Source organism: Symsagittifera roscoffensis, chromosome 4 (assembly GCF_963678635.1).
Source record: "Symsagittifera roscoffensis chromosome 4, txSymRosc1.1, whole genome shotgun sequence".
Taxonomy (NCBI): Eukaryota; Metazoa; Xenacoelomorpha; order Acoela; family Convolutidae; genus Symsagittifera; species Symsagittifera roscoffensis.
Genome location: NC_087065.1, coordinates 62,298,658 through 62,314,108, shown reverse-complemented (window position 1 = coordinate 62,314,108; position 15,451 = coordinate 62,298,658). Strand labels below are relative to the sequence as shown.

General features: G+C 34.4%; 2 protein-coding genes across 6 annotated transcripts in view; both read right to left on the bottom strand.

Annotated features, from left to right (window-relative positions):
- LOC134844021 (hydrocephalus-inducing protein homolog) overlaps positions 1-2,902 on the bottom strand; it is a 79,806-nt gene extending 76,904 nt beyond the window's left edge. For all 4 annotated transcript variants that reach the window (XM_063860471.1, XM_063860475.1, XM_063860474.1 and 1 more), the window contains exons 1-6: positions 2,771-2,902; positions 2,347-2,472; positions 1,805-2,059; positions 916-1,118; positions 578-705; positions 257-458 (exon numbers count right to left, since the gene is read on the bottom strand). In XM_063860471.1, the coding sequence (XP_063716541.1) occupies positions 257-458; positions 578-705; positions 916-1,118; positions 1,805-2,059; positions 2,347-2,472; positions 2,771-2,899 (1,043 nt within the window). In that variant the 5' untranslated portion in view covers positions 2,900-2,902. The remainder of the gene's footprint in view (positions 1-256; positions 459-577; positions 706-915; positions 1,119-1,804; positions 2,060-2,346; positions 2,473-2,770) is intronic.
- A 4,663-nt stretch (positions 2,903-7,565) lies between these two features.
- LOC134844234 (endonuclease V-like) lies at positions 7,566-10,291 on the bottom strand. Of its 2 annotated transcripts, none has more exons than XM_063860818.1 (3): positions 9,781-10,291; positions 8,480-8,685; positions 7,566-8,228 (listed from the first exon to the last, which is right to left on the bottom strand). In XM_063860818.1, the coding sequence occupies exons 1-3, from the start codon at positions 10,048-10,050 to the stop codon at positions 7,841-7,843; spliced, it is 864 nt and encodes a 287-aa protein (XP_063716888.1). In that variant the 5' UTR covers positions 10,051-10,291; the 3' UTR covers positions 7,566-7,840. The 2 variants fall into 2 exon arrangements, with proteins under 2 accessions (XP_063716888.1, XP_063716890.1); XM_063860820.1 differs by having other exon boundaries at positions 7,569-8,228; positions 9,871-10,291.
- Between the last annotated feature and the right edge of the window lie 5,160 nt (positions 10,292-15,451).

Here is a 15,451-nt window from a genome sequence, read left to right as displayed (position 1 = left end):
CATTGAAAAAACTCGAATCAGTGACCATTGTTTCTTTAGCCAGGTGCATTAACCCTACGCCGCATGCGCGAATGAACGCCTTGCTTTTGATTTTAAATGAACTAAGATGTAAAATGATTGAAGTGATTCTGTTGAACAAGTTATTAACCCTAAAAGGGGCTATATTCCGATTCAATAAGGCTTACTCATCGCAAGCGTAAATAGCAATTGATAGCTATTGCTACTTGATCTAATGGCACTATTGCAAAATACTGACTGTTGCTTGGTGTCCTGTTCGACTTGAGGAGTGGGCAGTTTCTTCCACTTGAAGTGGACTAGATGGTCGCTCTTGTTGGAAATGGAGAGAGTCCTCTGGGTGGCGAGGGAGATGAAGGTGCTCTCCATCAGCACCGTGTTCTTGTCCAGCCTGATGTTCAGATCCACTCCGCTCCCAAAGAGGTCCACGAACAGACTTTCTCCTGATGGGCAAAAAGAAGGTTATTATGATTAATATCATCAACACAATTGCAAAAAATGCCCTCCCCAACTCAGTGGGGAATATAAAAGCATTTAGTGGCTGTGTGTATATGTTGCTTACCTGAGTCTAGGGCTACTTTGAGGGGACAGGAGAAGTGGCCGACTGAGAGGGGGTTGAAGAGGACACTCACTTGCACACTCTCCCCCACTCCCACACACTCCACCACACTGGGAACCACAGAGAAGGGTCTACAAAAAAAACAAAGAATAACTAAAATTGAATATTCAAAACACTTTTACCGACGATTCATAACAACATGATAACTTGCTGCAGAGAAATTGGCAAGATCATCTGATTTAATGAGCGAATGTCCTACCCTAAAGGGATTAATGTTAAAACTAAATAAGTGAAACAATGAATAATTAAATGAAAAAGTAGGAATAGCAACAATGACTCACTCCTGACAATCCAGTTCGAACTTGGCCTGTTTGGATCCGATGTTCCTCACGTGCACAGTCTTCTCACTCTGGAACCTGACTGGACACTGGCTCCCGAAGTCTACGCTGTCCGGGAAGTCCAGCACTGGTCTCGCTCCGATACACCGCACAGGCACTGAAAACTTCTCCCGCTCGCTGATGCAAACTAGCTCGTGTGCATAGTCCTAATAAAAAACATGATCAGGCTAGTTAAATTTTTTTTTGTATAAATAATAGAAATTGATTTTCAGGATTTTTAGGCGATTTATGACTGACGCAACTATTTTAAGTTAATAGAAGTGTTGCTTCAAAGTGGTAGCCGTAAACAGAAAACACAGAACAAATAAGAATTGCCGGTTTTTTGCAACAAATACAGACCACAGAATGTACCGACCACAGTTATTTTTGAAAAAAAAAAATTCTTTTCATTCTTCTTTTCAATTTGTGTGGCTATTTTTGTGGTGTATTAGGAAAAATTAAATGCTTTAACTGAATACCGTTATTTTTGCAAAACAAATGCCTACAATGGAATAAAAAAATTAGCAAAATTTTTCTATAACTTGACCCCCGACGAGTTTCTTCTCACTCTAATCTTAGTAAAAAAAAAATATTAAACCAGCTGTCTCGACCATAAAAAATTTTAAAATATCGATCGAATCACGATTGAACGGGATTCAGTTTTTAGCAATCGAACTCATCTGATCATTTGATTTCATTTGTGGTGTGGTTACCTGATTTTGCGTGAAAACAAAAACAGTCGATTGCAAAGTTCCTCCCCTATTAGTAGTCAGAACAATATTTTCTCCGCAGCAATTAAATGGTGCAAAATTCACAAAACTGCTCTAATATACAACCCAAAATATACAGAAACCTTATTTTCCTCAGGGTAAAACTGAACGACGTAAGTGGCAGCCATGCCAGGTGCCACTTTGTCCCCTGAGTTGGAAGGCGTGACCACTTTGAAGTAGGGGCTAAACTCGGCCGTGACCTTGACTAGGCGGGGAACTTTGTCGTCATTCCTCAGCAGAAGGGGCACTTCAAACATCTTTCCAGGGGTGTACTGCTGGAAGATAATTTCACTTGGGAAGGGTTGGAAGATGGCGCGGGATAAGGGAACGTCTGTGAACTAGAAAGAAAAAAAACGAGACATTTAATCAGTTGAGAACGAGGTTTCGAAGGTTCTGCAGTTTGGAGAATTCGAACTAAATATCTAATTGATGCACAATATCCCGAAAAAAAAAACAGGTTTATAAGTAGCATTTCTCGCATTAAAAGTGCAATCAAAATTGGCGAAAAATATTGTATAAAAATTTTGTTTTTGTCTGAAAAGTGCTTAAAAAAAATTAAGACAAAAACCTACTATGTTTTTTGAATGAAATCCTAAAATTACAAAAAAAGTGAACTTTAGCTTACTTTCTGGTAAGTGGTGGTTCCCATGTCTAGTAGTTCCAGAATGAGAGGCCTCTTCATGGTGTGCGTGTGCTGCAGTCTCTCCTCGGTGGACATGGCCATCTCACGCATGAACTCAGAAGGAGCCACCTGCAAACAAAAATGAACATAAATAACAAAGAAAACAATTCTTTAATTACCCTGAACAAATAGTTGGTGCAAAATGCAGAGTTGGAAATGACCACCATTTCAAGCAAAGTCATCCGTTGAACAAAGTTATTTACCGGAAAAAAGTATAGTACCCGTTTTCAACACACCTGGTTATCGCAGTGGTATTCAAAAATAAACTAAAATTTAAAAAGCACTGAATGTTTTAATTTAATAAAAATGATAATATCCTGATATTACGAAAACATCCTTGATGGTACCGCCAGTGCACTTTACTCACCTTGGGTGGTCTGGGAGACATGACCATCTTTGGGTTTTTTGGGGCTGCTATTCTGCTGTTGTAGAAGGGTACGTCCCCTGAAATCAGGGGCACTGAGCCCTTCGGATTAGGGCCCTTTTTTGCTAACATTCAAATCTAGAAAAAATCAGACAATTATTTTAAAACATTTCAAGAGACTTGCAAGCACAGACACTAAAAAAATGTTGTGTTCGCCTTTAAATCTTAAACCTTTCAATTTAATCACAAACTAAATAATTTTCTTTTGGTTTAAAAATCTTAAGCCCTTCAAATTAAAAAAAAAACGTACACAGAAGCCTAGCTGAAAAATTTAGTCGTCAGAAACTACAAGACTATATCAAACTTAAGCCGTCTCATAATCAAAAATTTACTTCATAATTACTGAGTCCATCAATCAATTTTTTTTTCAACAAAATCGTAAAAAGACAACTAAAAACAACTCGCAATAAAAGACAACTCGCAATATCCTCACCGCCGCAGTCACACCAACGTGTTAGAGCCGGTTATCGCTGCAAAGCGGTGACGCACGCGTACCGCGCCCATCGGCGACTTTGAAGTTTTTATTTCTATGAAAACCCTTCCCGCTGGAATGCGATGTCTACTGACATAATTTGCGTCTAAAACCAATACCAATTTTCGTCTAGCAAAATTTTAAAGAAAACAACTGTTTGTTTAAAAAGCAACTGCAAAATTTTTTTGACAAACTCAAATTTAACTCAACCCAAATAAACTCATCAATTTCAGCAAAAAAAAACAGATGGCTTGATTTCAATTATTGCTTTATTTTTTATTAAAAAACACTTGAACTTTTTGAAATATCGTCCAAGACAACTCGATCCATTCATTGCGCTTTCAAAACTCAGAGGAAACGCAGTTTTTTAGTAAAGGGGAGGCTTCTTCTTCCAAACATTGCCAAAAAAAAAACGAAAAAAAATATACACACATGCAAGAAACTAATGATGATGAATTGAAATAAAATCAAACTCTATACAAAGAGGTGAAGCGGAGCTTTTTAACACTTGCAACAGCACAAAGAATTGTGAACCGACAGACAGAAACCAGACGGAAACTATTAAATGAGACGAAAACCAGTAAGTCTTCAAAAAAGTTCAATCATTTGATTCGAATAATGTTCAATTTGAGGAAAAACTGTCAAGAAATCCAATCAAGACCATCATAAATGCATTCAAAACCTTTCACCCAAATGCAATTAAGCCGACAATATTTGGGTAACGCCCATGGACCCAAAAACAAAGTGTGGTCAATGAAAAATTTGAGTTATAAAGTTTTTTACGGCCCATTCCTCCTTAAACACGCAAATATTAAACAGGCTAATTTAAACAAAATAAGGTTTGGTAAACTTGCAAAACGTACAAATTACAGATCAATTTTTCAATCATAGATAAAATTGTTTGATTTAGAAGAAAAAGTTAACTTTTGAAAAAAAGCGACAAAAATAGTAAATAAAAAATAGTCCTATCATTAAAATTAGTCCAATATTAAAAAAGCAGGTCTGGTCGTACCCTAAATTGTTTTGAAAAATAAAGCAATAAAAATAAGAAAATAAAAGATAATCCTATCATTGAAATTTGCCCAATATCAAAGAAAAAGAAGGTCTGGTCGCACCCTTGACCATTTGTTCCGAAGGCGTGTCCCTTACCTCTGGGCAAAATTAGAATGGCCTGATAAAATCCGAGACTTCAAATTAAAACAAGATCATTTTATTTCACACTTTTGAGACGAGTTGCGTGCGGGAAAAACTTCTAGCTTCCGATTGCATGCTCACTAGCTCTGAAACCTCCTGTAACCTCAAAAAAAATACCAAAACCTCCTGTAACCTACGCGATTTGAACTCGAACGCATCGTCCTAAACTCACTTGCTTTCACTCCCGCTTCATTCATAGATATTAAGCAACAAACAATGCGCCTTGATAAAGCGGATCCACTTGGCTTACGCTGCATAGTAGAAACAATTTTGCACTAATTTGCATAAAAAATTTAACAAGGAAGTCGGCTGGAAAAAATTGACTGGTCTTGATACACTTTGCTCACAAAGCAGTGAACAAAAACAGTGAACAATTGTTAAATAAAATCTAAAATATGAAATAATTCATTCCCAAAAAGACGCAAAAAAACTAAGAAGGTGCTGAAGTAGAACTAAAATTTCACGGCTGGAATACAATTTTCATACAGTATCATTTTAAAATAAGCCTGCAGCTTGCTTTTTCGCTCGTAATTTAACTGAAAATTAGACATTTCAAGCCGGTTTTTACCGACACTGCGAAAAATTTTTGGAAATTTAATGTCTTTAGAATCACGATAGAAAGGGCTTTAAAATAATATAAAACTTCACCAATTCCAAAAACTATTTGTTTTAGCCAATTTTTTTTAAAAAAAAACTAAAATAGCCGAAGACAATGCTTCTACCCAGTTTCAGACAATGTTCCCACCCAGCAAGGATTTTTGCAAGCGTCATAATAAGGATTTTCGGCCCATGCTTAGCAGTAACCCATACTCGATTAGACGCTCATTTAGCCAAAAAAGACGTGAATTGAAAAATTTACACAGGGACGAAGCGGAGAAGAAACAAGCCGAAAATATTTTAACAGGCACAAGCTTACGAAAAAAGTTAAATTAAGTTAAGTTAATTTAGTTTTAAAAAATTTTAAAAACTTCAAGTCCCCCTTAAACTACCTCGAACACCACCTGCACTTTGACGTTTGACGAAAGTTGCTTTTGAAGAAGAAAAAGACCGTGATAAGGCAACTAAGCCGAAAATCTTTGAGCAGACACATTTTGAGCCAAAAAAGTGATTTAAAAAATTATTTTAAAAAGTTTTCAAATGTGCCCTGAAACTATATTGAACAACACTTGCATTGCATCTACAATAAAAGCTGATTACAGCACAAGCAAAATCTGTGATGTGGCAAATCAGTCGCCAAAACTTGAGCAGACAAACGAAAGTCCGATAATTCAATTCTTGCCGAAAAAAAATTTCAATTGCTCACATACTGAAAAAAAAACAAAGTCAGGCCGGGACTCAAACCCCTCACCTTAGGGTGCAAAGGCAATAAAGCAAGTAAGAAAAGCAAGCAAGATTTGTAAGTAAAGTTGTTTAAAAAGACTAGTTTCCCATTACAAGACACTTGCTTTCGCAAGTGTAAACCCTACATGATTCCAGTAATCATACGCTACATTGTACGATATTTGGGTACAATACAAGGTCTTTGATTGAAATTGCGAGTCGATCAAAGATTCTCAAGATTTTTTTAGAAAAAAACTAGCAAAAACTAAATTAGATACGTTAATCATGTTCAAACGTTCAAGACTTCACACTGCTATATACCGTCTAGTTTCAAATACCAGGATCGGAATTCATACACAGAGGCTAAGCCGAGCTTCGCACCACTTTCGATACAAAAAAGCCGCAAAATGAAAAAAAAACATCGAAAAAATTTTCAAAAACGTTTAAAAAACTGAATCTATCAAAATTACTAAAACTAAATTTCAAACAAAACAAGCCAAGACAACAGAAGAATAAATTAGTATCAGAATAAAACTAAACAAACGGTAAAAAAACCCAAAAATATCTGAGCAGAAAACCTTGCAACCGAAACAATTTCAAAAAAAAACTTAAAACTAATAAACAAATTGTTAAGGCCCCAACTTTGAACTGTAATTTAAGCATTTGTCAAACCAAAGAGGAGCTCCAAAAGTATGCTAATCTTGGAACGACTCAAAATTTAACTATTGATCCAATAAAATATAAGCCAAAATCATTTGGGCAGAATAAAGATTTAAATCGAAAAACAACCAGCAGAAATATATCAAAACACTAAAATTAAATTGCGTACAGCAAAAAAAAAACGTGCAAAGGCAATAAAGCAAGTAAGAAAAGCAAGCAAGATTTGTAAGTAAAGTTGTTTAAAAAGACTAGTTTCCCATTACAAGACACTTGCTTTCGCAAAAGTAAACCCTACATGATTCCAGTAATCATACGCTACATTGTACGATATTTGGGTACAATACAAGGTCTTTGATTGAAATTTTGATTGAAATGGAACGACTCAAAATTTACCTATTGATCCAATAAAATATAAGCCAAAATCATTTGGGCAGAATAAAGATTTAAACCGAAAAACAACCAGCAGAAGTATATCAAAACACTAAAGGTAAATTGCGTACAGCAAAAAAAAAAACATTTCTAATATGTGGCAACTAAACCGACAAACCATAAGCAGACAAACAACAATGATACCCAGTTACTGTACAAACAGCACAGATTAATCCGACCAGTCTAAAACACGCAAAAGAACAAGGTTTTTCAATTTAGTATTTTTTTCTGCGTGCGTGGTGCGATAAAAGGATCTGAACGAAAAACTACAACTTACGCATATTCGACAGTCATAGTAAAATGCGCAAACTGGGCAACAACATTTGTAGAAAAATGATTAGAAGCACAAAAAGATTGTCATAAAGTAAAAAAATTAAAAAGTTTTTCTTTTTTTTTGCAGAATTAATAGGCTATTTTGAGCCTGCTCCCTTGCCTTTATTTGCTCGAAATTAGACCAAAATCAAAAACTTCAAACCAGTTTTTCTCAAAACTGAGAATTTTTCAAAATTTTTATATGTTCGAATCACGACTAAAAGGGCTTTAATATGATATATTACTCAATTCATTCCGATGATTAATTGTGGAACCTGATTGGCATGGAAAACAAAAAAAAAATAACTAAAACACACCCGAATACAAAGGTCGAAATAATGAGCTGACATTTTTTTGAAACGAAATATTTCCCGTTTGAAAAAAGGTCCTGTCATATTCGAACCCAGGACCTTTGCCGTCCTAGACCTATTCGTTACCTCCAGGCCAAGTGTGCCGGGCACGCAAAGAAATTTGAATTCATTATGAACTGAACCTAAGTTTACATTTCATTTCTAATTTTGACCATTCTGTGAACAAAGTTATTTACGGGAAAAAAGTCTAGTGACGGATTGCAACAACCTTGCTTATCGCAAGAGTAAAAACTTTGGAACATCATTTTTCTGTTGCTAATTTTCTATAGATTCACAGGGCAATTTTCGTATGACTTCTCGTGAAAAAATATCAGCCCATCTGGTCGGCTCTGGTTCTCGGTACTTGCTGCATTTAGTCACCAGTCGACATGCAGTCTCGAGATCGAACTTGTGCCCAATAGAAACATAAATAGGTTTGAAACTTCTATCAACAGTTTTCAAGCCAGCGCCTAAAACATCTCCGTCTTTATCAAAGATTTTGAAGTAATCTCCTGCATATTTCAAAGAGTCAATTTGGTTTTTGTGATTTTCGTCGCGAGCGATATTTTCCATTTGAAAGAGGTTCTTGGCACAGCCAATTGAAGGTACATCCATCTTCACACCCAGATGACAAGCTAGTCCAAATTTACGTGGGTGAAGGAGACTAACGATAGAGTACTCGTTTATAATTGAATTTAAAAATCTTAAGTCAAATTTGAATTACAAATTGAAAACTCTAAGTTCTGGAAGTCATTGATGCAATAAGCGTAGAAGAGAGCCGTATTCATTGCGGAAAATATAGAACTCGATAATTCTCAGGGTCAATTAACTAAAACCAACAATTCCCATTCCAACAAAGCACAGCAAGTACAAAAAAAAACAAGTTATTAAATTATTCACTTTTCAAACGAGTACCCATTCCCGTCTAGGAAAACAGCCTGAGGATAAAATTCTGGTTTAACTTTCTGCAAATTTTTTAGCATGACAATACAATGGTCCACTTCCCTGAATGCCAAGAACCCAGGGATGTAAGGTTCTTTAAGTTTCACTGCCTCGCATTGTCTGTAAACTACTTCTAGGGACGGAAACTGTATCACGACTAATGCAACGAAAGCATCCACCTGTTAAGACAAATAAAAGCTATTTTAGCCTTTCAAATAAATTTGTTGCAAGAAAAATTGTAAAGCGACGGTGACACAAAAGATAAAACTTCAAATAAATTTGATTGACTCGCAACAATCCTTTGCAAAATCCATTTTTCCTATAATAAATTTGAAACACCATTCTAATTCACACAAAAAACTAACTTTAAAAGTATAATTAGATTTTATCTGCCATTTAAGTTATATTTAAAAAACTCCATCTTATCAATCGTATATAAATATCCTTCTTATATAAATATTGCAATTTAGATACAAAGATAATTGGTTGCTGGCTAGTGGCACAGAATGTTCGTGCCACGCAAATTTTACACTGGTTGTAAAATTTTGCGAGGTCGGAACATTCTGTGCCACTAGCCAGCAACCAATTATCTTTTTTATCTCAATTGCAATATTTATATAAGAACGACATTTATGTGCGACTGACAAAATGGAGTTATTAAAACCCTATAATTCGTGTTTGAGGTTCTGAAAAAAATTCCAAAAAAACTGAAAACTTTTTTAAATTCCATAAAAATTTGAAAGTTCTAAAAATCACCTTCTACGTGACCTAAAAAAGGAATTTTGAATTTTTCAAAAAAAAAATTTCTTCCATTTTTTGGAATTCTTTTCGGAATCTCAAACACGACTTATAGGGTTTTAATATGCTGCCACACTTGATTCCCTCTGAGCTCCCTCTGAGCAAAATCGGCAAAAAAACTTTCTACACCATAGTTCTTTCTCAACCTCTTTAGGGGTAGTCGAAACAATAAATTATCGCTAATGATTTCCCTCAATGTCTATTTTTATCCTTGATTGGTTAAAAAAAGGCATTCCGACTGACCATTTATGTTGGCATACAAGCTGTTTTGTTATTTAATACAAAAAATCTTCTTCAAAAAGAGCTAAAAATCTATCATTTGTTCATATATAAGAAAAAGTTTTTTGTTTGTTTGGCAGAATGATTAGATTTTTATTCTAATCCATTTTTATTTTTATTCCATAAACGATAAATTATAGCGACCTTAAAGTTTAATATACAAGGGCATGTTCATGAAGAAGCAGCTTCCTACTAACTAGCATTTTGCGAGCTCTAGGCGAATTTACGGTACGGCACTTGGTTATTTCTGGCAACCCGTCTATCATAGAGTTACCCAAAAGACGCACATTGCTGTTTTTGATGAAAGAAATGTCAATGCCTCCGACGTACGTCAGCCCGGTAAATTCGGGTAAATCTTGCCATTTCTCCGAATTGCATGTAACGAGATTAATTCTAAGAGAGAGCTGAGAAACTTCCCATTCTTCCTGTTTCTTTTCATTTCCTTCCAATCCAACCAGGCCGGCCATTCACTCACCTCCTCGATAGCAATAAATGCTAAACTCAACAAATATAGTCTTTCCTATCGAATTTAAATTCAAATTATCCTTATGAAGTTATGGAATCCGTATTTAGAAATTACTTCAGGGGATAAACAACAAACAATCAACTCTCTTCTAAGTTAAGTCATTCCACAGGAAAAAGAAAATAATTTAAAACACTGAATTAGATAAAAGAAAGAATAACTTGTAGTTCACGATGTGACTTCGTTTTCACCTGGTTAAATTTCCTGTTTAAAAAAGTTCATGCTTTTCTTTTTGAAAACTGGATGCAATCGAAAACTAATAATGAAGAAAGAGCTTCTTAAGCAAGCTCGCAAAAAACCGGCCGAAAAGTTGAACTCTTAACCTGCCGAGAAGTTATGAAACTCTTAACTAAACAAATTTAATTTACAATTTGAAAAAAAAAAAAAAAAAAAAAAAAAAGTTGAATTCTGCCGTTTAATGTTGCTAAAATGACAGCATGGTCCACCGAAAAAGCAACTACGATAGACAGGTCTTGCATTAATTTCGCAAGTAAAAAATATGAAATCACAATTGTGTCTAAATTTTAATTTCAAAAAACTAGCGAAATATGTTAAGTCAGTAACTTTTCAGATTAAAAAGTGACTATATCGTTTATACCCAGAAATATGCTCTCATTAACTTATTTACGATTCAACAACAATCATTAGGTTAACTTATTGAAACTCAATTTTGGTGCCTTTTCATGAATTTTTCGCCTTAGATGTGCGAGGAAGAGATTCTATAGAAAAACGAAAAACGATTTTTGTTTGAAAATAGACCGCAACATTTTTCTGATTGCAAACTTATAATTATTCAAGGATTTGAGAGCTCTAGGTGTCTCATTCTCAAAGAACTTGGTTGTTTTCAAAGGACCACTCCATCATATTAGTTCCCGTTTGACTTTCGACGAAAATGAAATAAAACAAAATTCAAAAAGACAAACTACAACTGTAAAACCACATAAGAACAACGCGATATTCAACGGACGTAAAATTGAAGAAAAAAAAATCAAGCTTAACAATCAGACGCAGTGCCTTTAAAGAAAACAATGTCAGATGAACTGTTTCGAGAATCACAAAACCCAACAGAACGTAAAGTTCTTGTTGACACAAATCCTGAAGGTAACCAAAAAACGATTGCAAATCAGCACTGATGGGCCATCTGTCACAAAGAGAGGAAGTTGAGGAAATCCAGTTAATTGAACTAATTCCCTTATTCAAAACGATTTGTCTACTAGTATTATATTGGAAATGAGATAATTCCCATTTGAAGTACTCACGCAATTTCCAATTACAATGATTGGAAAAATCGATTTCCAAAACATTTTCAAGCAAAAAAAACTTAGAGCTTTGACTTCGATACCAAGGAGTCAAAACAGTTTATCTCAAGCATAAAGAGTCATGAACTGCTAAAAATGGGCAAAACTATTTTCCCAATTGGATCCCAATGACAAAAACCTAATAACGTTTACCAGAAACTGTCCATCAGGATCGAAATCAAAAATCTGCCATTTGTTTTTAATGACCTAGACGCAGTGAAAGTTTTCCAGCTACCAAATTGAGCTAATCAAAGCACAATAATATAACGAGAAAGCTGCATTATCAATCATTCTGGTGAAAATGTTTTCACGGGGCGAGTTGTACTGGAAGTGACTATCCAAAATGAAAATCAGGCAATTGTTTTAGGAGACTGTCATAAAATTTGTGAACGGTATCCTACAAAATGTTGGAGGGTGTGGAAAATCATTTTCTGTTCTCTCAGAACATGAGTGTTCAAATGGTAAAATAACATGGCAAATAAGACGAAGGTTATCAAGTGGATTGGTGCTTCTTTAAAAAGACTTAGAAACTCCAAATTCAAAGTTCTCACAATGGTTCGTGGATGATTCAATAAAAAACAAACGCAACATTATGCAACTCGATTAAACTTCTTTCAATTTCGAAGAAGATATTCTGCCCTTCTCGCTCCACAGATCAATCATATCAACTTAGCGACATTAAAGAAACAGATGCTGGGGAAACACAAACTCTGATATCAGTAAATAGTAACAATGAGAATCTTCCGCGGTGTGACGCGATTGTTTCTGACAAAAAAGTCGATGTTGCTCCCACGGTCACTTTGAAGCAAACTATGGAACCTAAAGTTTGTTTGGCCTTAGAAAAGCTTCCGAAACATCTCAACAATTTCAGAATCCTGGCTCAGAGTATGTCCGATGTACAGACATGGATAAACTGCAATAGGGTCGTGGACTTCCATGATTATACCAACTTTCCAAAATTAAACCAAAATTTCAACTATCTATAACTTACACTGTATTTTGTTTGAAAAACTTGATGTTTTTTAAAAGTTTTTTGCTGCTTCAAACAATGTCAGTGGACTAATGATTGTTTGGTTAGCTAGTCTTAGTACAATTAGCAAACTTGTATCTTCTAAACTTGCATCTCATTTAGTTAGACTACACATTTGTCAGTAAATATTTTAATCTGAAACACTATATACTAATTTTTTTAAAAATTTGATCTGATTCTCAAATTTTCACGTAGTGAACCCAAAGTTTTTCGACTGGAGATTGTCTAGACTGTTTTATTTCGAATTTTCAGAGCAATTTTGAGTCTATTTTATACAAGTAAAATTCGTCGTCCGATCATCTTTTGTTGCATGTTTTCAAAAACCACAGCATTTAACGGAAACAAGACCTAATTACAAGAAATCGAACGAAACAATTTTAGATGATTAAAAGCGTCTCATCAAAAAAAAGGTGATTTTTCTCTTCAATTATTTTTGTGCTGCCCACAAGGATTTAATTTTTATTTATCGAGATCCGCTGAAAAACACTCGAAACAAAAGAAGAAAAAAATAAATTCATGAATTTTTGATGTTGAAGCATCACGATAAACTGTTGCGCAATTCAATTAGTTGATGCATTTGCAGCGCTGTCAAAAATGAAAAATATTTATTTGTGTTAGCAAATTGGCAGAAAATTGAAAAGAGTAGTAGTTATTTCCTTTAAAAAACAAATCAAAACAGTTTTCAAGGATTTCCAAAAATTTTGAATAAAAAAAAATTGCCTCATTTAATGAAAAGAGTACGAAAGTATACTGATTTTTTTAATCTTTCCGTTTTTAGTAGCCGAACAGAATTTTTCACGGAAGACGGGCAAAAGAAAGGCATAAAATTTGTTTGGAAATACACCAGGGCATGTTCATGAAGAAGCACCTTCCTAAAAACTAGTATTTAGCGAGCTCTTGGCAATTTTACTGTACGACATTTGGTTTCTTGTGGCAACCAGTCTATCATAGAAGTACCCAAAAGACTCGCCGCTGTTTTTGATGAAAAAAAAACATGAAGGCCTTCGACTTCCGTCAGCACGGTGAATTCGGGACAATCTTGCCATTTATTTGAATTGCATATAACGAGAATAATTCTAAGAGAGAGCCGAGAAACTTCCCATTCTTCCTGTTTCTTTTTATTTCTTTCCACTCTAACCAGGCCGGCTATTCACTCAATTCCTCGATAGCGAAAAGTGCTATAATCAACATATGTAGTCTTTGATATAAAGTTTAAATTCAATATATGCTTATGAAGTTATGGAATCCGTTTTAAGAAATTAATTCAAGGAAAATATCAAACACTCAAATCTCTTCTCAGTTGTTTTTTTTTCAACCGGAAAATGAAAATGATTAAAACGCTGACATAAATCAAGAAAGAATAACTTATAGTTCATGATATGACTTCGTTTGCACCAGGTTTAATTTTCTGTTTAAAAATTTTCTGCTACCAAATAAGTTTCCTCGCAATTCAAATTAGCAATGAAATCATTTTTTTTACAAAGCTTGAAAATCGAGGGGAATATTGAAATTGAATGATGAAGTGGGGAATTCATTAGTTTCTTTTGTATTCTTTAAAAACCAATATCGCCGTTACAAATGCTGTGTTATAACATCAAATTCCTTTCGAACATCATATTTGTTACTCTTTTGATTCTTCAATAGATTTCTTACAAGTTCCTAGCATGAATCAGCAAAAATTATGTCTATACTAAATGTCGCGCGACATAACAAAAACTGTGTAGACTATAAACTGAGAGAGTTAAACATTTTGCACCCCAAAAACTGCTTACAAAATAAAATTTTTTCCAAATTTTACTGGCTCCGTTATCAAATTTATTAAGTTGTCTTTTAGATGAAAAGCAGAAAACATAATATTAAAGATTTTGGTTTGATCAGTACTCTTGAATAGCAATAGATCTACATATGAAGAAAGAGTTTCTTTTTTGACGCAAAAATTTGTAGCTGCATTTACTTGCAGTAGTTTTGCATGAAGCATAAAATTTTTTCCAAACGTTCAATGTTTATGAGGTATTTAATGTCAGCAGGGTACAAATTTACTTTTGAATGAAGCTCAGCAAAAAATTCATTACTTTGGCTTATTTTCTGGAGAAGCGGCTATTTGAAAAAGCGGCTACAATTATCAAGAGCTTCCACGAAATGTTCGTAGTTGGAAAAGTTGATGAATGCATCTGTATGCATCTGGTCTTTATAAATATATTGGTGTCCTTGATAAAATTTCAAAAATTGTTTTCAATTTTTCGCAAAATACATGGAAAAAAATTAGTATCACTGTTCAGAAGACTTACGGGTCTAACATCTTGCATTATAATTGCCTTTTTTGTTTTTAGCAACAGTTTAGCAACAAACACTCAACTCTCTTCTAAGTTAAGTCATTCGACAGGAAAAAGAAAATAATTTAAAACACTGAATTAGATAAAAGAAAGAATAACTTGTAGTTTACGATGTGACTTCGTTTTCACCTGGTTAAATTTCCTGTTTAAAAAATTTAATGCTTTTCTTTTTGAAAACTGGGCGCAATCGAAAACTAATAATGAAGAAAGTGTTTCTTAACCAAGCTCGCAAAAAACCGGCCGAAAAAATGACTTCTGCCGTTTAATGTTGCTAAAATGACTGCATGGTCCACCGAAAAAGCAACTACGATAGACAGGTTTTGCATTAATTTCGCAAGTAAAAAATATGAAATCCAAATTGTGTCTAAATTTTAATTTCAAAAAACTAGCGAAGTATGTTGAGTCAGTAACTTTTCAGATTAAAAAGTGACTATATCGTTTATACCCAGAAATATGCTCTCATTAACTTATTTACGATTCAACAACAATCATTAGGTTAACTTATTGAAACTCAATTTTGGTGCCTTTTCATGATTTTTTCGCCTTAGATGTGCGAGGAAGAGATTCTATAGAAAAACGAAAAACGATTTTTGTTTGAAAATAGACCGCAACATTTTTCTGATTGCAAACTTATAATTATTCAAGGATTTGAGAGCTCTAGGTGTCTCATTCTCAAAGAACTTG

Excerpts from the sequence above, each read along its gene's own strand:
- LOC134844234 (XM_063860818.1), bottom strand. The coding sequence starts at position 10,050 with ATGGCCGGCCTGGTTGGATTGGAAGGAAATGAAAAGAAACAGGAAGAA. Across the intron at positions 8,686-9,780 it reads CTAGAGCTCGCAAAATGCTA|GTGGATGCTTTCGTTGCATT; the intron begins GTTAGTAGGAAG and ends TTGTCTTAACAG. Across the intron at positions 8,229-8,479 it reads GTTTTCCTAGACGGGAATGG|TCTCCTTCACCCACGTAAAT; the intron begins GTACTCGTTTGA and ends CTCTATCGTTAG.